At 35.8% G+C, this 27554-nt stretch overlaps 1 protein-coding gene across 3 annotated transcripts in view; it reads left to right on the plus strand.

Moving 5' to 3' along the window:
• Positions 1–27554, plus strand: part of LOC104379849 (cadherin-8) — a 134933-nt gene that overhangs the window by 78815 nt on the left and 28564 nt on the right. Inside the window, exons 7-9 of one of the 3 annotated variants that reach the window (XM_086621141.1) lie at positions 5003–5139; positions 17671–17715; positions 23277–23398. In XM_086621141.1, the coding sequence (XP_086477267.1) occupies positions 5003–5139; positions 17671–17715; positions 23277–23398 (304 nt within the window). Of the gene's footprint in view, positions 1–5002; positions 5144–17670; positions 17716–23228; positions 23240–23276; positions 23399–27554 lie in introns of all 3 variants that reach the window. The other 2 variants (XM_086621143.1, XM_086621142.1) reach the window with 2 other exon arrangements.

Below are 27554 nucleotides of genomic sequence, written 5' to 3' on the forward strand. Positions count from 1 at the left end.
TACCTGTTCTATCAATATTTTGGTTAGACACAGCTTTTGTTACAAAAACCCTAGCAACACAAATGAAAATATGAATCACCTTGCGTGCCACCAGTACCACATCTGCTGCACATTAGTTGTATACGTAGACTCAGTGCACTCAATGTATTGCAATACCATAAATGAAATAAAACTTGGATATCTCTGACCAGGGGAACAGTCTGATAATTGAGTCATGAGACAAAACAGTAAAGAATTTACAGAAAATATTATAGAAAACAGCTGGAAAGAAACGTCTATGTTCTCTTTTTTAAAAAAAAAAAAAAAATTAATCTAATTTCTGTCCATTACAAAAGTACTTTGTTTCTTGTGCTTGCTTAGAAGAGATTAAGCATGTTCTCTGATCTTTCCATCACTTGATCTGAAAGGTGTGAAGCCTATCATAGATTTACAAGCAGGTGTATGGATGAGTTACCAGTCTGGTTCCAAATGCACCCACCTTATGGAAACACCTGAAGAGGTTATTTAGCAATGTCTTGTGTCAAATGCAGAGTTTTGGCACTGGTTATTAGTCTGAAATCTCTCTATCAAAGAAATTTAGATACCTTTAGATGGATGGGACTAAAGGATGTGTATGTTGTATGGGACATTTCTCGTTGTTGTTGAGCCCTAACTGTGGATAATCAAAGCATCTTTGAATGGCTAAGTGATAATGTGATATTCAGCTGGGTTATGTTTTCATTGTCCGTTTCTCCAAGGAATATGAATGTTGTCTTCATATCAGTTGTTGGGTTAGTCTTACTATATCATATCTTTCAAAACTCAGCGTTTTTAAAATAAACAGCAAACTTTCTCTTTTAGCTTTATTTGCTAATCTGCAAATGTTGCTGAAGGGCCCGGCTCACTGTTAAACCTGATGGTGAAAAGGATTTACAAATTTGGCTAATAATTGTGAACACAGGCAGTGATTTGTCTTATTCTAGCCTCGTCGTTTCAGAAGCATGTGTTAGTGGTCACATCATAGAATCATAGAATCATAGAATGGTTAGGGCTGGAAGGGACCTTCAAAGGTCATCTAGTCCAACCCCCCTGCAAGGAACAGGGATATCTCCTACTAGATCAGGTTGCTCAGGGCCTTGTCCAACCTGGCCTTGAACGTCTCCAGGGATGGAGCATCCACCACCTCTCTGGGCAACCTGTTCCAGTGTTCTACCACTCTCATAGTAAAAAATTTTTTCCTAATATCCAACCTGAACCTACCTCCCTCTATTTTAAAACCATTACCCCTTGTCCTATCATAACTGGCCCTCCTGAACAGCCTCTCCCCATCTTTCCTGTAGGCCCCCTTGAGGTACTGGAAGACCGCTATAAGGTCACCCCGGAGCCTCCTCTTCTCCAGGCATCGTACCACCTCTAGACCGCAGGCATCTCTTTTGGGAAGGGGACCCAGTGAATTCAGCTAAGCTAGTTGTAAAGCTTTGCTGTAGTTTATTGAGTAAGGGTGGTACCTTCTGGCTTTCAGCATAATTACGCTTGAAAGATCATTGTCTATTAGCTCACAAATCTATTGATTCCAGTAGTACTTATTTCATATTTCTGTTGTTATTTTATAACCATGGTCTATTTATCTGCAGTAAATTATCTTGGATAAAGCATGATTCAAGTGCGTAAAAGAAAGCATGACTAATAATCTTTCTTCCTATACTGTATCTGCCCTCCTATAAATCACTGCCCTTCAGTGTCTTGCTCTGTGGAGAGATAAGCTTCACTGTGGCAGGTTTTCCTCATTCATATAAACAGGGATTTCATCTTTGGCAGCAGTTGATCATTTTCTTAATTCACAGCAGGCTTTAAAAACCTAGATACAATATTTTCTGCCTCCCTAATGGTGCAGCTGTTTATCCGTCACTAAGTAGCATGTCCGATCTGCCTGGCATTAGTAAACAATGGTGATCGACCACTGATGAGATATCAGTCCTGTGATTCAAATCTCGGCAGAAGCGGCACAAAGAAAGATTTCTGCTCTTATTTACATTGGTGGAAATAAAGAATAGATCAAATTAAGTCATAACAGCAATAGCAATGGTGCAGGAGCAGGACTGAGAATCATTGTGAGTCTTCTGTTAAACTACTATGGGGTTGTTCCTATAATTGCCATAGCAAGCCCATAAACTAACCAAAATTTCCCAATAACCTGTGCTGGGTTTATGGTGATTTCAAAAGATATTATTTCCCCAGATATTCTTTTCTCATTTTTAGAGAAATGTGTGGTTTATGTATAGCTTATGTATCTGACAATGCATTCACATTAAAAAGAGTTACAATACCATTATCATGAAAAGGGAACTGCAAATGTGCTATTAGTTTTCCCAGCTTTATGACACTACAGATTTTATTTTTTATTTTTGTACCAAATATTTATCAAATTAAAATCAGGAGAGGGTTTTACCTCTTTTGTAGTCTTGTAAAGCCATGTAACTTATGTTAAAAACGTTTCACTTTGAACGCTGGTTTTGCATTGTGAATAAATACTGTTGGGATGAGATGAAATGCGATATAATAAACTCACAGGTGTTATGCTCCCAGTTTTATAACTTCAAGAAATCTATAGCAGGAAGACTGTGAATGGAAATTTAAAAAAGGATGGATCCTTAGAGAAAAGCTATGTCTTATGTCAATGGAATTTATGTCAAGCCCAGGTCAACTAAACATTAGTGTATAAATATTTCACATTTTATTTTGTTTGTGGACTGTAAAAATGTCATAAATGTTTGATACCAAAAGAGCTCTTTCTGCATCATTACATAGACACCAATAATTAAAAGATATTTTTAAGTGATGACATCTTAGGAAAAGTTATCATGATTGTGGTCTTTCTAGTGTTTCCTTGAGTGAAATCTTAAACCTGTTTTAGTCTGTAAGGTATTTTTTGCTAACTTCACTAGTACCAGAATTTTGCTTTTGATACTTTAATTGGAACTAGGGAGACATCAAAATAAGGTTAAGATGCATTCTCAAAAATGATTGCCTGAAGTTAGGCACCTACAGCTTCATTCTTCTGCACAAGTGACCTGATTTTCAGAAATGTTGAGGATAGTACAATTCCCATTAAACCATTGAGAACGGAGTATGTGGAGCTCACCAGAAAATCAGTGTTCTTAAATGTCCAAATATAGATGTATGTGCTAGCTTTAGACACATATATTTGGAATTTTACTTCTTTTTTTTTTTTTTTTTCTGGGACTCTTCTTAACCAGACTACTCATTTTTAAGTGAGTAAAGCTAGTTCTTCTCAGAGTTTAAAGACAAAAAACTTACAGGTCTAACAAATCCCATTTCCTAGTTAAACAGGGGTTTTCACTCATAAGTTCTTAACAGGTACTTAACAATTAGTTAACTAACAGTTATCAATTAGCTGTTAAGTATCTAGTGTGATCATGCTAGCCTTGATCCTTAGTAATACAGTCTTTAAACATTTCAACTTTAAGATTTTGATAAATTTTCATAGTTTAGAACTATTTTTTAATTGAATTTTGTCTTATTGAATGAATTGCACAAGCAATCTAATTGCAATGTATCTTTCATTCTAAATATGAAAATATCTGACAGTTAAATAAAAAATTATGAACACCGTAATCCTAAACTTTGAAATCAGATCCTAATGCTACATCTATCAAAATTAGTTGTATTACACTGGAATGAGTTTGAGTTCATCTTAATGCGTGTATTGTAACATGTAAAGGAACTTCTAAATCGGAACTTCTTTTGGAAATTGCATATGACAAAGTATCAAACAGATTTTCAGATAACTGTGCCATTGTCATTGTAGCAAAATATGCTCATGTTCTTTTATCAGTGAATTTAACAGCATATTTGCAAGAAGTAGAAATGTAATGAGAAACTGACAGTGAGTCACTTCTCTGACCACTATGTAATGTAATCCAGTCTGATACTGTATCCTAACTCACCCTATTATGCCTGGGTATAATGCAAAACAGATGTAAAAATTGTCAGTGCATGCTGTTAGGTTCTGCAATACATAGACACAAAGACTTTAAAAGGCTTTTGTATAAATCCGCAATTAGGATTCAGTAAAACCCCTTGAAGTCAATTTTTGTTGAACCATATCAATAGTTTATCACTAAACTCGTTCATTTCATACCTTTCCTGTCAAAAAATTGGACGGCTTAATTTTGTGATTTAGTTTCTTTTTGCCAATAATACATTAATAAAATAACTCTGTGGAAAAGGACAAACATAAAAGCTTTCCTGGAGATCCTGTTCTGAGCGTTAAATCATCATCCTGCTTAATGCACCGTTGGAGCAATCTACTGCAGCTCTGTCTTGTCTGCTTGGCTCTGTTTAGGCTGCATAATTTACCTGGACATTCACATTTGCAAACTCTGACTACCTGTCAGATGAAACTTGTTTTGTTAAAAATAGTGATGTCAATCCACAAAACAATCAGTCCTTCAGCGTCTGAAGTGTTTATAAGAAAATGGTGATTCACTAACTGCTTTCTGCTCATGGAGCTGCTTGAAATATAACCAAATAATATGCTTGGTGAATTAGTTCATGCTTCATTAATCTGAAATTTATTGGTAAAATAATATTATTCAGGCCTTTTTAAAATAACCATGAATCCCACCATTTTTGTGTGCTTGATACATTGCTGTTGAAATTATCATCTGTTACTGTGAAATACCATAGAAACTGTCTAATAAATGTGATGGATTGTGTAATTAACTCTTGATCAGCACCATTTTTCAAAGATGTTACCCAGTGAACCTGAGGGCATTTTATGACCTTCACACTGGGTATACAGCTAATTACTCCTCAGGCAATAATTACTAATTTTTTTAGTCTCAGTTTGTCATTTTGTTTTATAAATTATTATGCTCTTGAGCTTCTCGATCCATTTGGCTACAAAACTGCAGGTCTCAGAGGGCTCCCTAAATTGTCTTGTGTTTGTATGGATTACACCAGCTTCATTAAGTAGATTACAGGGATGTCTTTTTTGTAGGTTTTCCATTGATCGACATACTGACCTTGAGAGACAGTTCAACATTAACGCAGAAGATGGGAAAATAACTTTGGCAACACCACTGGACAGAGAAACAAATACATGGCACAACATAACTATTGTAGCTACTGAAACTAGTAAGTATTTGTGTATACTGACTTTTAGTTCTGTTGGGTTTATAATTACTTCTAACAGCCTGTGCAGTGGAAACTGTATATAATTCAGTAAAAAGTAAAACACGTTGGATTTTTAAATTACAGAGTTTTTGAAAAAGAACTTAATTTCTGCTGAGGTTCCATTTCTTTTAGTTTTCAAAACTGCAATTTCTTCAGTGAATACAGTAGTATAGATTTTGAAGAGATTGTACAGTATATATAGGGTAACTGTTAAAAAATGTTTACAAAGACCCAAAACCAAACCCTTATATTTAGTTAGTTAGACTAAGACAGAAAAAAAGAAAGCTTTGTTTTTGTAGAAGTTAATTGTAGAGTCAACCCAGTTCTTAACACTGAGTGATACCATGTTTCACTACCATAAATGTTTAAGCACATGGGTAATGCTGCATGAAAGTGGTCCTGTTGGATACATATGAATAAATTCACTCATATACAGCTATAGACAAGGGCTTGGATTGTTCAGACCTGCAAAACTGTTGTGACTGATCTGTACACCCAAGTCATTGGGAGCCAGGAGTGTCACCCTGTCTGGGAATACGGATTCTGGATTTTAATGAAGAAGAATTCTTGATTAATTTGGAATTGTAAGTGCTGCTGACAGGATCACATATTACAGTATAATTTATGATTAATATTAGCACTGTAATTCAGACTGCATACATTTGACATAAACATATTGCAGCAAAAGAATAGATTCAGAACGTAGGTCCATCATTCCATGTCGTTGTCTTAACTGAAACACAAACTATGAAAATGTTTCTGCTGACGTATCTGTTCTGCAATGTATATGCCTAATTCCCATACGTGCATACGCACCTGACACATTGTTGTAAGATTTGTCTTCAGAGCGAGCCTGATGATCAGTGCTGCTAATTCTTGCATGTAGAAAATGAAGTGATGTTAATGTTTGCATTTCCCCCAGAGTGTCTTTTTTTAAAGGATATAGTGTTATGATAAAGAACTTTTAATGCTCAGTTTCATAATACTGTAGGTATGAACGTAATGAATGGCAGGATAAAATATGCGTATTTGGCCTGGTTTTGTTGCCCAATATTTTTCTGTGGTACTTGTTTTCAAAACCAAACGTTAGGAATCTGTGACAGGTAACTGAAATGGCATAAATAAATGAGAAATACAGGTTGGAGAGTAAACTGAGCTCTCAACTTACGACCCCTGTAAGCTGTATTCCTGTGACCTACCTTAATAATTTGTGCGTTTCATTGCCAGTAGCACCAACACTGCTCTGTTAATTACTGTTAAATCTTGCAGGCAAACACTGCTTTGATGTATTAGCAAGAATACTTTCTGTGTACAGGAAAGCCAAGCTGACACAGGGATTCAAAATACATAAGGAAAGAAAGTAAGCTCTGGTTTCATAGGGCATATTTTTCCCAAGTTAATATCAAACCAGTTAATCATTTTGATGTCCTTAAAGGAGAAAGATATAAACTTTCCATACCAATTTTCTCAAGACATGAGGGATGTCAGATCATGAGATTTACCAATGCCATGGAAAGCAGAATTATTAGTTTGTGATCCAAAGTTTTCAGACATTGCAATAATAAGATGTAAAGTGAAGTAATTTACATTTTATTTCCTCCAAAAAGTCAAAAAAGAACAAAATGAAAAGAATAATTTTTAAGGAAACTCCTCCAATTCATTTTTTGTTCACATCAGAATCAAGTCTGCCTGTTGCATCTTCAGATTTTTAAAACATAATTATACTCAAGTATTTTGTAAGAAATCAGCCTTGTCATGAGACTTTATGGGAGCTGTAATGTCTATCACTATTGTAAAATTGCCTCTTACCAGAATGGGCATGAAAATAATAATGCTGATTTTGTTGTAAGTATTTGTGCTCCTGCTGATGGCTTATTTTCGCGTTCTTAATATAATTATTTGACATTTACATAAAACAAGAGCTTAATTTCATAGCATACTATCTTTGCTTATTTAAGAGAAATTATTGTTAAACTCCTCATGCAGAAACTAAATTTGTTTGTAGAACTGTCAAGCACGGTAAAGTGGGCATTTTTAGATTTTTTTTCCAACGGAGTAATAAGCAAAATCTCTGTTATAAAATAACAGAAATCTGTTGGAGGCAGACACAAGCAGCAAATAAAAATACAAAGTGTGTCATTATGATGCTTTCACTGACAGTAATATTAACTGCTGATCTCTCCCATAAAAATAAATGTCAGCATCATTCGTACAGGAGCATTTTCTCTTCCTAGGCTAGCAGCTGTCCGGGTTCAGTTCAAGGCTCACCTCTGTTCCTGTGGGGCAGCGACCAGGCCATTTCATTGCCATTACATTTGCTTACTAATCATAAGCCGTGATACTGGTTTTTCCTTCTTGATTCCCAGCATGGTAGATCCTAAACGTACCCTGATTTCTCAACACTTTCAGAGATAATCATTAAATTTTGCCAAAACATAAATCACTATTTCAGAACTTCGTGCTGTTAAGTTATCTGCAGCTAAATCTGTGCTTTAAGCACAGGTAATTTTTGGCAGTTTTCTGCTGTCACTCTGACAAAGTTACTCTTTGTATCATCCCTCAGCCACTGTGTCAGGCAGGAATCTTCTGAGATAAGATTGGTCTGTCTGAATTAAGCATACCTATGAGAATCATAGAACGGTTTGTGTTGGAAGGAAACTTAAATATCATCTATTTCTAACCCTCCCTGCCATGGGCAGGGACACCTTCCAATAGATCAGGTTGCTCAAAGTCCTGTCCAACCTGACCTTGAACACTTCCAGGGATGGAACATCCACAACTTCTCTGGGCAACCTGTTCCAGTGCCTCACCGCTCTCATAGTAAGGGATTTCTTCCCTAGATCTAACCTAAATCTCCCCTTTCAGTTTAAAGCCATTGCCCCTTGTCCTGTCTCTACATTCCCTTACAAAAAGTCCCTCTCCAGCTTTCTTGTTGGTTCACTTTAGGTACTGGAAGGCTGCTAGAAGGTCTCCCCAGAGCCTTCTGTTCTCCAGGCTGAACAACCCACACTACCTCAGCCTGTCTTCCTAGGAGAGGTGCTCCAGCCCTCGGATCATTTTTGTGGCCCTCCTCTGGACCTGCTCCAACAGGTCCATGTTCTTCTTATGTTGGGGGCCCCAGAGCTGAACACAGCACTGCAGGGAGGTCTCACGAGAGCAGAGCAGAGGGGCGGAATCCCCTCCCTCGACCTGCTGGCCATGCTTCTTTGGATGCAGCCTGGGATATGGTCTGCATTTTCACCTGGCTTGAGGATGAATATTTTTATATTCAGACTGGCTGATCTCTTTGAAAGCGAGCAGATTTAGAATGCACATAGGTGATTTTAAACATGCTAATTCTTTTTAGTCTGAGTGCCCAAAAATATGAACTTAACCCTTTCATGTCTAGCAAAACAACCCTTTCATGTCTAGCAAAACTAGGAGTAGAAACAAAAAAGCATGAGCCAGTGGAGACTGAGTTTTTTCTGAAAGTACTTAACAGGCAAAAGACTAGTTTGGGTTGTTTGGGGTTTTTTTAGAAGGAGGGCATTTTATTTTTCTATTCATAGGCAAGTGTTTGGCTAGCTCTAGTTCAGAACAAATTCATGCTATTTGTTACAAACAGCATTGCCATCATCATCTGAGACCTGTGCAAACTGAGACATTTTGGAGAGTGGCATTTTACTTTCCCATCACTAGCAGACTCCTTCTAGCCTCTGTGAAGGAGTTTCTAATTGTCTGCAGCCTTTCTTCTCAAGTGGTTAAACAGACAGACTAAAGAAAAGTTGCCTTGAGTGGCTCTCCCTCAGACAGTTGCCCAAACTTTTGTATTGCCTTTATGTTCTGGTTCTCAAAATACGTAGACAAGTTGCAGACAGTTTTATGCCTCCTGTTTACATCACAGTAACCACGTTGCATACTGATTGCATGCCCCCTGGAGAGAATTCTTCAAATATCTCATCCATCTGAACCTTTTTTTTTTGTTACTAAAGATGAAACAATGCAAAGAGCAATCAGTGAAAAAAGACTGGACTGAAAGTGATTAACATGATACAGGTGATAATTAGGTGACCATTTCAGTATTTCAGATTTAGTTGTACGTTTTCCATTAATTTAGTGAAAAATCAGTAGATAAATTCCTTCTGCAGCTTTGGTCCCCTCAACTGCTACCCTTAAATCTGTTTACTCTTAAATGTTCCATTCCTTTTGCACATTTTTTTTTCTGTTATTTGATTTCTCCTACTTCTTTCTTATATGGTCAAATGAATTTTTGCTCCTTTGTTCAACTTTTTACCGTGCTGGTCATGTGGTGACTCCTCTATGTTGATGAATTCTGTCACACGAATTTTTAAGAGAATAGAATATTACAAAGAACTTTGACCTCTTTGAAAGGTCACTCTGAAATGCAGGATTAGGATTCACAGAAGAAATATATGTGTTAACGCTCATGGCAAGAGAGATACTGAAAGTTATTGCACCTATGAATCGATTCTTAGGTTTTCTTTCTACATCGTCATACATCCAAGTTTACTCTGCTGAATGAGTCAGGAGCAGGACCATCTAGCTGACTACAGGCTAGAGGAAGCAGGATCATTGGCAAAATGGCGTTTCCCTGAGAACATACCTTTTGGTCTGTGGATATAAAAGGTGAACTTTGTTTTCTGTTACTCACTCTGGACTTTAAATACTGGACTAAGGAGATTTCTGATTGTTTTGTTATGTAGTTGAGATTTATATGAGCTTAGAGCTGTATGCCAAGGTTGGGAGATTTATTTCAGCTAGATGCTTGAGAGAACAGGAGTGGATATAGGCTTGCTTTGAAAGTCAAGGCTGATTATGCTGCTTGTATGTTTGGGCTCTCTGGAGCTATGCCCTGAACAGGAAAGGAATCTGGGGGCATATGCGAGAATTCTCTGAGAGCCTGAATTGCAATGCAGTAAGAATGAGTGATTAACTTACAGACGTTTCTCTTGGTGCATCTTTTTTGTAGGTACAAAGGCTCATCACATCTTTGGTTCTTTGGTACTTTTTTGAAATGGAATTTTCTGCCATTCAGTAAAATCTAGTAAGGTCAGAATCCTAATAGTCGTACGTGATGCCATTCATCCGAACACACAAATACATTTTTTAGTTTGTATAAGTTACAATTATAGCTATAACTACTGTTCACATTGACGTGCTTCTGTTGCTTCCATTAACTGGTTAGCAATTTTACTGGGCAGTGAAGCAGAGCAGAGTTCAGGCCGGGCTAACCTTCTCAGTATTCTCTCAGTTTTTTGTGCAGGTTTTGCAGTGCCTACCGAGTTATATGTTGTCAAAGTTATTTGGCCACTAAAGGAAAATCAAATAGCCATGATTTATTTATTAGAACGTTTTTGCTACAGTTTGCACAGATTCTGAATGGAGTTCAGAATCAGTGATCATTCAAGCTATCAGATTGTCATACATGTGTAAGGCATATAATCATTAAACTCTATCTTCTTTCTGCCTCCAGCTCCATAGATTTCCATTTCCATCTTCTAATGGCTGTAACACCCACGTTGCAGGTATTTCCCTAGCATCCTTACTGTGTGTCTCATTAATACTAAGGAAATGCCCCATACTTCAGTCATTGCTGATTAATTAATATAACAAAAGCAGTAATAAAAGGAGAACTAATGTAGTTCGAAACCAAAGCAAAGACTTATTTCAGAGAAGCTGGTTTAGCTTAGGCAAGAAAGAAGTGTATTAGCGACATAATTTAACTGCACATTCCTCCAATTTAAATATGAATATCCTGATCTTTGCGTACTCATGCCTCCTAAACTGTAGCTGAGATCTGCTGCAATGTGTTCACTATTAGTAATGCTTATCTGGAATGCTCTTTTTAAAAAGTGAGGTAATCCTTTTCTCAAGAATATGTGTACTACATAGTAGAAATTCATTGAATGATACCATGGAGTTTAACAAGAAAAAACTTCTAAACATATTGCAACTGGCAGCCTCTGAGATTTGAGAAAAGCACACCAACAAATGACAGAAACCGTGGCTCGTAAACTTTAAAGACAGCTAAATTGTGATCCCTTTCAAGTGCCCAAGCTTTCTTTCACCTGATGTAACATTGAGTGGGCTATTCAAGATTTATATTTTCTTCCTAGCCTTCTTATGACCGTGTCCAGCACTAATTTTGGCAAGTGGAAGTCTCTGAAATGCAGTGGGAAAGCACTGCTAAACTTGGAATGAAAGTTGCTAACAAATGCACTACGGACAGTATATCCAGCATGCCCAATTGTTGAGTTGTTAATGAAAGGGGAAGAAGGGAAACAGAGTAAAAGGAATGTAAGAAGAGATGGAGGTTTCCATTGGTGTCTCTCATCTAAGGAAATGACCGATTGCATTCAGGTCGAATCTGAGGATATGGTTTAATGGGGATTAGGGATGGTTGGACTCGATGATCTCTAAGGTCTTTTCCAACCTAGAAATCTATGAAATCTATGAATCTATGAGTTACGGTTTGTGAGGTACTACCATGAGCATATTCAAGAATACACAGATTCTCTCATAACGAGTATAGACTCACTGGGAAATACAGAGATGAAGCATGCATCCGTTTGCTCTGCTGCATCAGGTTACAAGGTGGCTCTTCCAGAACTTCTCCCTCATCTCACACTCTGTGCATCACATGCACAGACATGAAACAAACAAATCAGTCCACTGGAGAATTCCAAAGCTAGTGCAGGACTGCCTGGGAGAGGATATTTCTCTTAGCCTAGAGCAATGCTTTTAGCCAAGTTTTAAATCTCTGGATGAAGGGCTTTAATGGAATTTCTGTTTTCCTATTCTTGAGGCACTGCAGTCATGGAGCTGTTATTTTCATTTTGATTGACTGCTTTATCGAATGATTCTTAGTATTCAGCTTTGCTTGCCAAACAAAAGGCATACCAGTGGCTAATTAAGCCCCCTGCCCAAGTACTTGGCAAAGTACCAGAACTGCCACGACTAGTAGAAATTCTCATGAATTATTAGTCAAAGTAATAAATTAAAATATAGACAAAATCTTGAAATGTAAATGGTGATTTGACCACAATAAATATTTTGCAGGCATAGAGCAGAGGTATCTCAAGGACAAAGCTGTGGGCTCTATCTGACAAAGGTAATTACCCATACCGACTGCATTCTTTAGAAATGAAGAAGTATGAGGCAATTTTATCACCTAATGGGAAAGGGCATAAAGCCAGAAAGACTCTTTATAGTTTACCAAGAATATAAATACAGTAATTGAATCATCACCCAGCACATGCTCTACTGAAGTTATCTATATTGTATATTCCTTTAAAAAATACAAGCACACTAATTAAAAAGGAAGAGAGACATAATTCCTCTTCAGAATAAGCCTTCAGCTACAATGTGCTTTTTAATGCCATGAATACCTTTGCTCATGCTTTCATTTATTTCATTTTATTTAGCCTTTTATTGTAAAAATGACTATAGGCATTATTAGCAATAATTCTAATGTTTTAGGGAGTTACTTTGGTGCATCATATAATTACCTCTAATTTAGGGCTGAGTAAATTTCAGTAAGTTTTAGAAAGAGAAGGAAATAAGCTTTTATGGAGGTTTGAACAGGAGAAGCTCAGGAATATTAACCTTTTTCACTTGACCCTTTTTTCTCTGGTTTAGTGGAACTCAAACTAGATAATCCATCATTTTTACACAGAAGCATAGAATTTAGTAAGGTAGTTTTTATTCATTTGCACATAAATACAGGGTTACACAGAACTCCATAGATTCTAATGGGTCGCAGAGCATTTGCCATTGGTCAGCGGAGGGCTGGTATGTCACAAAAAGCTTGTTTGCAGTTCTCGGCTATGAAAGGGCATTCAGACATATCACAGAGTTTCCAATTAGTGTTTTCACAGCTCAAGAATAGCAGGAGAGGTGATGCACATGGATAATAGCATGGGAGTGGCCATATTATGAGGAAATATGAATGGGAATGGAGTATACTTCTGAAACAATCTCTACGTAAAATGGTCTCAGTAGTTCAGGAGCATTCAAATTCAGGTACAGGATGCTGAGTACAAGTCAGCAACCTCTGATTTCAGAGGAAAGCATGTAAGGCAGCTGTGAATAGAGCATCTGAGTAATTCAGTGCAAAAAAAAAAAAAGTCAGAGGAAGTAATAAACTTAATTATGGCAAGGAAAAGGGGAGAGATTTCCATTGACAGTCTTAACTTCTTTTATTTCTGGTTTCAGGGCATCATAAAGCCAGGCTGGACATCTTAGTTCTAGATTTGCAAATGTTGATGTCACAAAAAATGTATTGGAATTGAGGACACTGTTCATAGCTTAAAACACAAAAGGTTAGGACACTAGATGGTGTTTTAGAAGGAAATAAGGCTTTCTGGGGCACAAAGCGGATAAGGATTCAAATAAAGAATACAGGGGTCATTAGTGAAAACGTACTTGATTAATTCGTGTGAAGTATGTTTGTTAATTACTTTGAGAAAACTGGAGGCATGGTTAAACTGACAACATACATATTATATTAGCAAAATGAGTGGATTGTTAAATGGAACAACTAGCAATTGGCCGTCTGCGCTTCGAACATTTGAATTAGAATTTCTGAAGAAAATGTTGATCTTAAAAATACTGTTTAGATTCATCTAGTCTGATAAGAAGAATTTATGTACTTCTAAGCAGAATGTGACTGTCTAAAATCTCTGCTGTTTCTTCTGTAAGGCTGAAGCGTCAGACTAGGTCAGAGTAGAGGTTCGTAACTGAAAATTGTTTCAGTCCATCTTCTTTAAGCACGTTTCTTCCTGGAATAAAGACTCTACTCAGCTTTGAGCTTCTAGTAAAGTTGCTGGATAGCAAAGAATGACAGTATTTTCTGACGGAAAAACAGAGGAGAGGATTTTTTAAAGGTACATACTGATATGCTAGGGAGAACTTTTTGCTTATTGCTGAAGGTAAGCAAGTAAGAATGGTTCGATGCTAAACTCCTAGAACTTGATTCAAATCCAACATATCCAGCAATATTTTATCTGTGAAGGAAACACGAGTGATTCAATTGCACTGTTAAGAAAATCAATCCCAGAAAGGACTATGAGCTCAAAAATAATGACATTTAAATACTTCTATATTAAATTCTTATTTAATAAAATTTTTTACTAAAGCATTTTGATGCTTTGTCTATCAGTAAGGGAAGGATTTCATTTGAGCTATTATTTATTTTACTTCGATCTCAAAATCATTTAAAATAAAAAAATCTAAATATTCGAGACGTCTTGCCCTCAATCAGTCTGCTTATTGTTATTATTATTGCTGCTAGTCAAAAAATTTCATAGCTAATTATAATTGACAATAAGACCTTGCATATCTAAGTCAATATTTTATAACATTTTAATATGCATGATGTATTAGCATATTAACAATATAATTACTCTAAAGTGTGGGCCAGATTCCTGACTGTTTTATGCTGGCACAACTCCCTTGATTAAGCTGGAATTGAGCAACACAGCGGCAAGTTATGCTCTGATACGTTTGTTGTGCCTTAAAATTTTTCCATCAGTTTTCTTCCTGCCTGTTCACTGTTTAATCTTTTTAAGGCAAATCATTTTCTGTCACTTAATGTCACCATATTATTTTCTGGAACTTTTTTCTTATTGTTATATTTAGAAATGAAAACCTGTTACTTCTCAACGGTTAAGGTATTACACTGCCTCGGAAAATCTGGAATCCTAATTAGGTTTGTGGTGCTGCAATCCCCAAGAAGTAAAGATGTAGTAGCATTTCATCACACTATTATTATTGCTAGTGGGTATAACGAAGGTAACAGAAAGATGTGTTTCGCTATGGTTTTCTGTGGTTCCCTGTTTTCCTAAGTCTTTCTTCTTTCTTATTGGTAGCTGCCACAAGGAAGTGCAAAAAACTTTCTTCAAAAGCTCTTAGTAGACGCTGACTATTGCTAAAACAGTGGGTCTGTAGAATAGTGCTTCTTAGTTGCAGATGCTTCCAGAAATTATAAATGCTGTTTTGCCCTTGCGTATTCTTGAATTTAGGTGTTACGTGTATTTTTTCCCTTTTTGTTTTTTATTTGCATTGATTTTTGCAAAAAATGTATCTGTATAACTTCAAACATTTCTGGCTTGCCTTTCTTTGTAGTTTATAAATCCAGTGTTAATAGTTGTTAAACCATATTTTTAATTTTTGCACTCATGACAATTCACCATGTGACACAGTAAATTTACCAAAAGTGACGTAACTGCAAACTACAGCCTGACTTGCATCCTCATTAGAGACAAAGAAGACTCAATAGCACAGTTCTGTATCAGAAATACAGGTTGTTTTCTGCCAGCATTTGTTTCAGTTTGGTCTCTGGATAGATGTGTGGGTGGAAAGATGTTGGCAGTGTACTTTTTCGTGTTTTTTTTTCCCTTAAGGATTTACTTAGGATCTGTGAATAAAAATGAATTGTTTTCATTGTCATAAACCTGATGTGACTATAGCAGCTTCCAATACAACCCGCTCAAGCAGCTATACTAATAATTTATTTTGAATTATGTATTTGTTTACTCATATTGATGTGTCACATATATCTTGATTATGTGTCACTATGAATATAAAGCTCATTGTGGTCAAAATTCAGAAATGCAGAAGAACAGTCTCTAAGGACGTGCTGTTTGCATCCAGAGCTTCTGACAAGAGACAAGTATGCATGATTGTTACTCAAATATTGAAAAGGTGCCACAGTTTCTGATTAGCAATGCCCGTTGTAATGCTCTTCAAGCCTCATGCCATCCTTTCATTTCCCCTACTTTTATATCCCTCCTTCTCTCTCCTTGTGTATATGCCATGCAGTCTGATCACTCTTTTGTGCAATATGTAGGTTACATGTAATGAGCACTCGTGTTACCTAGAACTTCTGGTATCTACCATATCTTCCTGCATTTTGAAAATGGATAGGGATTGGTGACACAAAGGTGGATTTTTCAAAACACAGACATTGTGATGAAAGGGAGACCGCCATTCAAAGTGATTTATAATAACCAGAAACCCTCGAGTTTCTGGGTTGTTTGGTTTTTGCGAAGGTGGCATGAGGGGAGGGGATTGCCTCTGCTTCCCAATCCTCTGCAGCTCTAAGGTGGATATGAATTAGTTTCAGCATCCTCTGCTCTCTCAAGGACAAAATTACAGCTCACTAACTATGGCCTCTGTTCTCAGTCACATTGCAATAGTGGATAACTTTTCCTCTCTTATCGTGCATGGCTAAATTTAAACAGAACAGTGTCTTTTGATTTTTCCCTTATGACCAGGGTTATGGTAGACGAGACTCTCTTCACAGCTGTAAATGACATTTGAGGGGATGTTTTGCTTTTCCAATCTAGTTTTCCTTTTCCAAGCCCTTTTGATCTATCTGTGCATTCAGACAAGACAATATCATGCATATACACCAAATAAAATAGGATACTTCTGCAAAAAATTACAAACATTTCCCAGTTTTGCAAATAGATCTTTCAATTCACAGAGGATCAGAGGTAATTACAGAGTAACTATTTGTTAGACTGCTGAATAACTGCACAGCTTAAGAATGGTATGAAAAATAACAAAGAGTTTTCATTTGAATGTCAAATTATAGCAAGCCCTCAGATCAGCAAAATGGGGCTGATTCCATCAATATGTATTTTATCTCTATGAATAGAATATACTAACTTTTTAAAATACAGTTTGATCATCAAGTTTTATAATTCAGTGTTGATACTTTGAAGTTAACAAAGTACCCAGTTGAATGTAAATTATATTTACATTTTAAACCTTAAATTATTTTAAATCTAGGAAATAGATAATGCAATATTAAGGATAAAGACTAGATTAAACTGCCAGAGTAGAAGAGATCTGACTAACTTCAGTAGAAGCTGAATCAGGCCTTGAGGTGAAAAGGAAAAGTGCATGCCAACGTAGTCTGTTCACATTACTTTGCTACTACAATGGCAAGCAAAGAACTCAGTGCAGGGTTAGGTGGAATGTCACTGATAACAAAAATTTTCCATATGTTTTTTTTCCAGGCATGTTTCATTCTTCTGCAAATTTTAGGTAATTGATTCAAAATTCACATTGGTTCTGGGCTCTATTAAACAATTTTTATGTCTTACATGCAATAATGTGAGAAAAAAAGAAAACCCCGCAGAAAATGAAAGCGAGTGAAAACTTTGTCTGAACAGAGCCTGAAGAATATGGCTTTATTTAATTAATGTTTTCTGGCATGGCTTCTGCATCTATCACAGGAATTTTACTCTTTCTTTTTTCTTTTGGTGTTATCAGCAACCCGAAAGAATAATCTGTCCTTTAGCCACAAGCTATACATCTTATGTATTGATTAAAAGTAGGTGTATGTGGCCTATCTTAGTCACCTCTTTACAGATGGAGTTGCTGAACTTTGGACATCTCTTAACTACTAATTCAGCTTTGAAGTTAAGGACTTGAAAATGTAGCCTGTCCTCAGTTTCCCCTCCTCCTTGTCCTCCTTTCCAGGTTACACAGTCGAAATACACTCCTCACTGTCCGCCTCGTTAGTGGGTACGTATGGTTCTTCTCCCTTTCTCCAATGCATGCTGTTGAAGCATGCATTTTGCAAGAGTCGGACATCTTTTTCATGGCAATGAGAGGTAGAAAAGTGGACAGAAATGAAGGAGGTGGAAGATGTTGAACAAGTCCTTGGTGAAACTTGTGAGGAAATAAAAATAGAATGTAACATAGTTTTGCTCTTGACTTTTTTCCGGAGACCGTAATAAAATAAAGTGAGTGATCTGCTGAAAGGAGACAAAACTTTTCAACTCCCTTGTATTTTTTTTTCCCAAAGAATGACTTAAGGAACAAAGCTGAAAAATATGTTTCACATCTTTTCCTTTCTGCCTCCCTCCCACACACACGCACATGCAGGGACTCGCCACAATCCATACTCCTCTAATATGTTCCAGTGCACTGAAATAAGTATAAATGGAACATTAATTTTGAAGCAGTGTTTGTTTCTTGTCTTAGCAACTTGTAAAGAAGCCTTTCTGCTATGCACTGTTATGTTTATATTATTTTATAGCTATTCCACGGCTCTTAGTTTTTTTTCATCTTTTAAAAATACAAGATGATGACCAATCCTGTTTGCTTTTTTTGTTTGGTTGCTTGAATTTTATCCTAATTCAGCAGTAACGAATGTTCTGTTATTTTTAACAGAAACACTGCCAATTACTGATGTCTTTTCCTGACAATTTCAGGCACTCAGTCTCTCTTGAATCAAATCATTACACAACATTTCAGACAAATGAACACAGTGTTTGCTGCAGTATGTGGTTTCTATTGTTAAACTTCAACATTAGTAAAATTTCAGTTTCACAATAGCATCTCTGTTTCTCAGGATTCTTGAAGTTAGATTTGTCAGTTTTATATGGCAAAAAAAAAGTTATAAGCTGTGGTGTTATAGAGGTAAAGGATTGCACAAAGAAAACAACAACATAAACCCTAACAGGAGAAATAAACTTTCCAGGCATGTAGATTATCTTAATAAAGTAATCAGATAAAATCTTGATAAAATCATGGGGAACAGATCTGTTAAAATACAACTTAATAAGTTTGAAATACAAGGGATGTAGAACAAGTGCTGTTGGTTTTTTATTAAGTCAGTGATTCAGCTTTTATTTTGATTTCTCTGTTAGAGCTGGGACTTCCTCTACTTCTAATTTAAAATATTATTATAGTAGAAATTTCACTGAATCAGAGAAGCATGAAATAGCCATTTCCAAGCCACGTGGTGAAGACAATAATAATAAAAGATGTGTTATTTTCTAGGAGTCTTCTTTCTATTCGGGTACTTAATTATAGTTAAAATGCAAGACAGCTTATGACTTTTTACAGAAAACCTTGAAGTGATTTTGGATGATTTAATTAAATAAAGGAAAACTGGATTAAACTGGATTTCCTTGGGTTAAACAAATGACGAACTTAATTTTGTGCAGCCAATAATTCTTTTTCTTAAAGACCACTGCTCTTTAAGACCACTTGTGTGTGTATCTATCAAGGAAAAACAGTTGTGAAGTGTTTTAAGCATGTTTGTGAAGTGTTCAAGTGTTTATGGGAGTTGAATAGCTGCATTATGTTCTGTTAGTTATGGCACAAGACCAAAAATTTGATTTATAAGCTCTAGCTAGTCCTAGTATTACTCGCTACAAGCAGTAATAATGTCAACAACGCTTAGTGCTTTGCATTACAAATTTCCAATGATACATGCACACCTCAAATATGTAGGGTTTTTCCAGGAAGGAAGGAATGTGTTTATCACAACAAGAACTAGTGTGGGTCTGTAGTCTCCAAAAGGTCAGGTCTGGAGACACTAAATGGCTTGATAATGCATTTTTTTAAATTTGACTTTGATTATCTCATCTACCTCATCATTTTTGTATCAAACTCTGCAGCCTATTTTAATCCTGAGTAAGTTTCAATGGGTTTGTTACCCAAAGATGAGTACTAGCAAGGTGTGTATTTCAAGCTTTTAATGTTCCAATACAATCTTGAGAACTAGGGAGAAAAGCAGAAGAGCTTTTTAGTTGCTTATAATTCTTGTAAACCTTTCAATATACATTTCTAAACTCGGCAGGACTTGCAATTATTTTTGGAAATTTATGTATTATCACTAGGAAGTTCCACTAGTTATTTTTATGTTAAGTCTCCTTTCCTTATATCTGTCTAGATGTTCCTTTCTTTGTGTGTGTGCTGTGCTCATCTACCAGATCTTAGAACTGTGGGCACTAATTGAGACTTCAGCAGAGACATAAAAGCTGTACTTCTAGGAAATTATGTACACAATTTGCATATGTGTTTCTTATAGCTACATGCTGTGTTGGGGCAGTGGTGCCCACAGATGACCAATTGAATGTATTTGAAATTAAAAACTAAATCTTTCTGTGCAGCCTTACTCTAAAAGAGTTTTGGTAAACTAGACTAGTGGAAATTTTCTCAGTATTTTTTAATCTCACACCTAAGTGTGCTAAATTTTCAAACCAAGACATTGCTTCTCAAGTAACAATACTAATGGTACACAAGATTCAAGGTAGATCTTTTTAAACTGTGCATCACTATAAATACAGGTGATGAAGCTTTTAAAAATTTGGTTAGTTCCTTAGAGAGTCTCTAACTTTCCAGTCTTTTATGATTTTACATAAAATAATGGATTAGAACTTAAGCAATCAGCCTTCCTATCTACTTGGTACATGCAAGAAGACTCAGTCTCCCTTAATGCTGTTGACTGGGTGGTTCATTGGGGAAAAAAGACCCCAACAAACCAACCAAAAAAATCCCCAGTAATTAAAACTCAATTTTTTCACTGGTTTAGAAAGAACTGACTCTCGATTCGTACAAATGAGAAGTTCTGAACACTGAGTACTAATCAGTATGAAGGCCAGCTGCCCATGCAAGCGTAAGTTCGTGCACTCTGTGAATCACAGCGGATCCACTTCAAGTACTTTCCACTTCAGTTCAAGGATATTGGGCCTTGCTGACAGCGATGGATTTAAACTTGAGAGGGACGTCCCCTGTGTACATGTTTTACCATGAATTTTGCAGACATTAGAAGTGTGACAATTTTATCTCGACAGTGTTCTCAACCATGAGTGAAATCTGGATTTGCTTAGTGAGAATTCATTCATGTGTTTGAATATATATGCTTAGGGTGATTTTTATTTACTGAGAAAACACTTAGCATAAAGTGGCATTTCATTCAAAAGTTTGCAATGACAAAATAAGGCAATGTATTCAGTGTGGTGGGCAGTACAAGCAGTAGATAAAATTCCCTCTCCACCTCTCTCTCTCTCTTTCTTAACAATAAATTTCATGATAGTCACAGGAACCGTAATAGGAAGTGGATATCCCCTTGTTTGGAGATTTCCAAACCAGTTGGGTCTCTCTTGTATTTAGTAAATTAATTTTTTAAATGAATTCTCATCAAGTTTCTAATTATAATATCTTTAAATTTAATGTTTGTATTTCTGATGAAAGACAAACATTTTGGGGGCAGTCACAAGGGACATGAATAATTTCTTTAGAAGCTTATCTAATTAATTACATTTCTCTGTAATGTCTTTAAAATTTGAACTGCCATCATTTCATTAATTTAGACAAAAGTAAATCTTTAGTGTTTAAATATGACACTAGTGCTGAGAATTCTGATAAGCTCAAGATTCATTGTCTGTATTTTTATCAAGTTGAGATAAAAAAATGTGTTTAAAATGTTTGAGATTCATGATTTGCATATTAACTTTTATTTGATTTCAAATACGTTATTATTTCATGGCAGAAGTGTTCACCTTACCCGTTAATAAATAAGATCATATGATGCAAAATGGACATAAATATGACTTTTATAATATTTTCATGAGTATTTCTTGTTCATCTGTAACATGTTTCTTTCTGAACTAAAACTTTTGACTCCTTCAAATGAGAAGCACTTAAAGTCTGATGTCTTGTAATCTTCCATATCCTATACAGGTGGAATTTTAGTATTTCTGGCTATCCAGCAACCATAAAGCCTTTGTTTATAGCACTAGTACATTTGATGATAGCCTAGCTTTGTGTCTTTCGAAGTAGTTATTTTTATGCCATTTCCAAGTAATGTTAGCAGAGCAATTGAAACTTACACATTTAGATTTAAAGGCGAATCCTCAAAAATTATGACTATCTTTAGCATACAGAGGAGAAAAAAAGGATGCAAGAGGTAGGGTTTGATTCGGTCACAACACAATTAACTTTGATGGAAACCACAAAAAATAGTGTGTCTAGCGATTCTCCCTTGAATGTTCTCTACCACTTTTAGGGCTGCCACCAGTTGCTACCTGCCCACTGGTGGAGTCCGACCTACTTCTATTTTGTAGACATTTGTTATGAGATGTACGTTGAACGCCAGGCAATAGGAACTTCTGTCCTGCCTTCCCCTAAATCAGTTCTTTATTGCCAGAGAAAAGAACCCACATGGACTGATGACAGCTTTGGACAGCTGTGAGTAAGTTGACAACCTGACTTATGGTAGCAGCTTTCTTGCCTGCAGTAATAATTTAGGCAAAAAGCACCTAGTTCAGTTCCAAGGCAGAGCCAGATTTTACATCACACAGTCTGCAGTTCTTCAAATTATTGGTGATATAAACAAGGTAAAATACTATGGTTGTAAAATAGTACTAAGATGGATTTCGAAACTAGTACTGAGTTCCTTGTAGAGGTATGTATGTGCTATAGAACAGTGTTTTAAACTACTCAGATCAGCTTGTCACCTCAGTTTAAACTGAATTAATGTTTTTGCTCTTTGGGAAAAAGAATTTAAGATATTTTTAAATAGTCTTAAAGTAAATTAGCTATACTGAATTGAAGGAGTGACACTAGAAACTGACTGTGAAATCTATTCAGGGTGGAATGCAAACTGCTGGTTTAGGTTTTCTTTCCTTACAGCTTAACAAGGTTATTCTACTCTTTACAGTGATAAACACTTTTATGCAAATAGCTTTATGTTATAACTACTGAGGCTTCATTTCAGTGAAGAAAGAAGTTTATAGGTCATATTTTTGGTCAGATGAATCAAAGTGCTTTAATAGTCCAAAGTACTATCTAGTTTTGCCTGTGTCAATCTACCTTCTTTCTTCCTCACCATGTGGGTCTCCACATTAATCGTATTTGTAATGAAGAAATAATAGATGTGCAGTCAGAACAACTAATAGAGTAAAATGCTCTGTTCTCTGCCAAAGATAAACAAAGAAATAAATCTATGTTGTTTACAGCCTTCCCTTTTCCATGTATAATGGACTTTATCAATAAAACAATATAAACTTCATCAAAGAAAAATCTTACCAATTTAGTCCAAGAAAGGTCTTCATTGAGCTAATCTCCAACAAATGCTGTTTGCAATAGGGATCTATTTATTCTTTTCAGCTATAAAATACTGGCCATCCTTCTTTATCTCATGCTCCAACTCAATGATCCATTACAGATAAGACAACCCAATTAAGCAAGGACAGAAAACAGGAAGAGTATGATTACTTATGTAAGCACTTATGCATCAGTCCCAAATTAAGTAGGCTCACCTTTTGTGCTTCGATTTCTTTTCTCAGGGAACCACAGTCAAGTGTCACGGGTACCTGTTGCTATCAAAGTTCTTGATGTAAATGACAATGCTCCTGAGTTTGCATCAGAGCATGAAGCCTTTTTATGTGAGAATGGGAAGCCTGGACAAGTAAGTATCTCCATGTTTTTATGTTGTGTACTTTGGTGTGTGAGAATGAGGTGCAGTTCCTCCTTGTCGTATTATCTTTATTCCCAAAATATGTGCCTATGTGTTCATGCTAACAACTCTTAACATTCATTTAAGATAAATCTATGATCGTATTCTGTGCTACATCTTTGTATATATGGACATACATATTTTTTGAAGTATAGGTTTTTAATTAAAGGTAGGTATCTTGGGGGAATATCCAGAAAAAATACAGAGTGTCTTTAAGCTCCTTCTGTTTCCACTGTCATTAATGGAGCTCATCACTTCATAGGTTCATGTGTGTTAATATGTAAAAGTATAATCCAACCTGAATTCCAATTCAGTTATTGAACTATATTGCAGCTGGTCCCGTGTATAATTTAGAAGAAACACTTAAAACAATAAACCATTTCCCCTTGCCCATATCTCAGTTATAATCTCTATTTAGTTCTTACTCACTTTTATATGACAATGTGCAAAAAGCAAGAAAGCAAACCAGAATTTGATGGAAAGTCAAGTAAATTGTAACCACATGTAAAATACTAGAGAGGGACGGGGTGTTCAGGTTTTCATTATACTTCACAAAAAAACGCAAACAAAAAAAGAAGACTTGACAGGTTATTTACTTCTTGATTTAATGAAATAAAAGTCTTGGCAAAGGAATTTACACAACACTCTACAAGGTGAAATAAACATAGCAAGATATTGGAAGCAAGATTTAGCCTGTACAGTGCTTTTCAAAGAAAACGAAACAGATTTCTTAAAAGGCATCCATTTTGAAGGACAAAGGTACAGAAATAGGGGAGACTCATCTCATATGCCACATAAAGGACAAGATAAAGATGCAAAAAAATGTACAGACTTTTAGAAAATAATGCAGTGTAAATGAGATTTAACTTTTGTCCAGCTTGAGAAACACTGTATGTTAAAATTCACTGTTTTTAAACTTCCTAATTTATTTCTAGATTATGACATTTTATTTAAATAAACAGCAGCTGACAGCATGACACTAGTCTTGTTAATCCAACTATTCCTGTGTCTCGTGTGGGTGTTAAGCATTAAATTCACTCTTCTCCAAAGAAGGTTACCTGACAAGAGAGTTAGAAATCATTTTCTTTTAGAGGTATTAAATGACAACCTATATAATGGTATATGACAACATACCTCTGCCAAGACTGAATTGTTACTGCAGATGATTTAACTTCTAGCACCCCTTTTTGTTTATTAAAAAGGTGTCAAAAATGTGTCATTTAAGAAATGAGAATTCTCTCTAACCTCTGAAAAGCAGTTTATTGAAATATGCCCTTATGGGCAGACAGTTATGTTACTGTGGTATTTAAGTTCTTCTAGCTCAGAGTGGATTTCTGTTTAGCTCAGGGTGGATTTCAGATGCTGAGTAGTTACGTTTTCTAGGATATATTGAATTCTAACTAGCATACCTTTAGCCAGGGCTCAGTAAACTTCCCTGAAATCAGAAAGGTGTGTTGCATAGTGTTTTCTGAATGTATTTATCTAGGTATTCCTATCAAATTTTAGGTGTTTTAAAAGATGGTGAAAAATGTTAGCATTTCATTTTGGAATAAAACAATAAATGAGATGATTAAGAGTCTGCAGGTGAAAGAGGATTTTGTTTAAGCACTTACAGAAAACTTTCATTAAACCATTGTATTCTTCATCTTGCCATCACCTTTGACACTCTTGATCTGATGGCAGATGTCACTCTTGAGCATGAATCCCTGTTTGAACTTTACAGATGGTTATTAAATATTTGGCTGCCAGCATGGATGAGGTGGCACTGATCCTGTAATTTATTCTGTGTTTTAAACAAATAACGTTATTGGAACAGTAAGCAGTCCAGAATAATCGCCAAGGTTAGGTTCTGAATTTAAGTCAGTCAAAAATTATCTGCTCCTATGAAGATTTTAGTATCTACATTACCCAATTAGTTTTTCTTATGCTTATTATTCTGTATTCAGATTTTGGAAGAAACCATATTAATCAGTCAGGATGTAGAATTCAAAAATTGAATGTGTCTCAGCTATGAAATAGCTAATATGAGAAAGATGTTCCTCTTACAAAATAGCAAGAGCCTAATTTGGATATGTTGCTAACGTTACATGTACAAGAAAGGTGCCATTGTGTTATGGTATTCCAACCTATTTACATTTGCTGTTCAACTTAGATTTAAGTTTAAATCAACTTTGAATTACCATAAGGGAGATTACATCTGAATCTGTTGTGAAACCCTATTTGCAGCCCCTGACTATATTGAACCATCTATTCCAGTTCAGTTTCTAAGTGTTCTATTTTGGGTTCTGATATAATTGCAAGTGGCAAGTGCAGCTGCTGGTGATGTGACAGAATGTATTAAAAACTGTTGATGTATAACATTGCCAGATGCATTTTCTTTGCTTTAACCAACCTCTAGCAGTAGAGGTACTACAGCTAGTAGGAGAGGAAAAGGAGAGGAGGAAATCTATTTGTCCATGCACATATTTATGTGCATCTTGCAGTTTTACATGCAACAGAAAGTTGGCAGTAATGTTTTTTGTCAGTTTGGGGGGGCGTGGGGAGGAGAAAAGATTTGAATGTACTGCTACTGTACCTCTATGCTAACCATAAACAGGCTTATGCCTTTCCCTATTATTCCTTGGTTTTGCATAATTCCACTTACTAAAGCCAGAACATCCATGGTTTTGCTGGCTATAGCTGTACCGTTGATTGTTCTCCAGCCCACCTAAACTATTTTTGTATGCTTCTAGAACAGACCATTTGTGGTGTTGAGTAAAAAAAGTGCCTCACTCACTGTTTCTGATCCATACGCAAACTTTTCCAGTGAAGTGCTGTTTGCTCAAAACAAAGCTAGAAAATTTCAGAACTCTTAAGTAGTGCAGACAATGAAGGAGCAGTGCCCAAGCCAGTGTTCAAACTAAAGCAATATAAAACTGAGTACAATGTTCCTTCATTCTCTTGCAATTTGTCTCTGTTTTATTCAATTCTCCTAATAGAATTGGCTTTTTCTAACAGAAGAAATCTTCAGATAGATCTTTGTCTTTCTGAAGAGTCAAAGCTCATTCAAGTGGCAAAATGCAGGTTCCAGCAGTAAAGGGCTGGCTCTCTCTGAAAAGGCAGAGTTAAAATTGTACTGTGATGAGTCTACTGCTTACAGTTTTATGAGTGCAAAGTAATTCAGAAATAACCATGCATACCAGTGTAACTGCAAAAGTTGTTTCAGAGTTGGAAGAATACTTTTCATAAAAGTAGGGAGCAGTTGACTAATGATAGGAATGATCTATCTAGGAATAGATAGATAGATCTAGGAATAGATAGATCTAGGAATAGATAGATCTAGGAATAGATAGATCTAGGAATAGATAGATCTAGGAATAGATAGATCTAGGAATAGATTGATCTAGGAATAGATAGATCTAGGAATATAGATAGATCTAGGAATAGATAGATCTAGGAATAGATCTAGGAATAAATCTATCATTATCTATTAATTATAAGTTAGGTTAAGTTGCATTTCAGGGAAAGACACCAAAACAGTACCATATATTAAAATCACACATAGATAGTTATAATGCATTGATAAGAACTTTGTTTTTCTATTTATCCTTTTACATCATTCATTATGATTATACTGGTAATCTTTTATAAATGTTATTTCAGGCATTTGTGACTTTATAGAAATGCAATACAAACCTGCAGACTATAATACCAAATTGTCGTAGGGGATCATTTAACTATTCATTTCAATCCCGAGCTGCCTGTTCAGCAAAACATGCTGATTTACAATGTTTTTACTAAATGTATGTACAGAATCAAATATACGCATGAATTGTTAATACAACACCAAAGTTGAAATTTTACATGGAATAATTTCAGAAATTTCAAGATTGGACAGCCAAAGAGTTTTATCTTTTGCTCAAGTGCTTATGGATGTGTAATGAAAAAAATCAGTTCTTGTTTTCTTTATTATTAGTATTGACCAATTTTGTTACATGGAACACCTTTATTATGCATGTTACTACTAGGAAAGAAAAAACATCCGTAGTGATAGGTAAGGCAGGTCAGCCCTGAAAGATTCTCTACCATGCTTTGAAGCACAAATTAAGAGTTGGAGAATTACTTCATA

Source organism: Tauraco erythrolophus, chromosome 15, assembly GCF_009769465.1.
Source record: "Tauraco erythrolophus isolate bTauEry1 chromosome 15, bTauEry1.pri, whole genome shotgun sequence".
Classification (NCBI taxonomy): Eukaryota; Metazoa; Chordata; class Aves; order Musophagiformes; family Musophagidae; genus Tauraco; species Tauraco erythrolophus.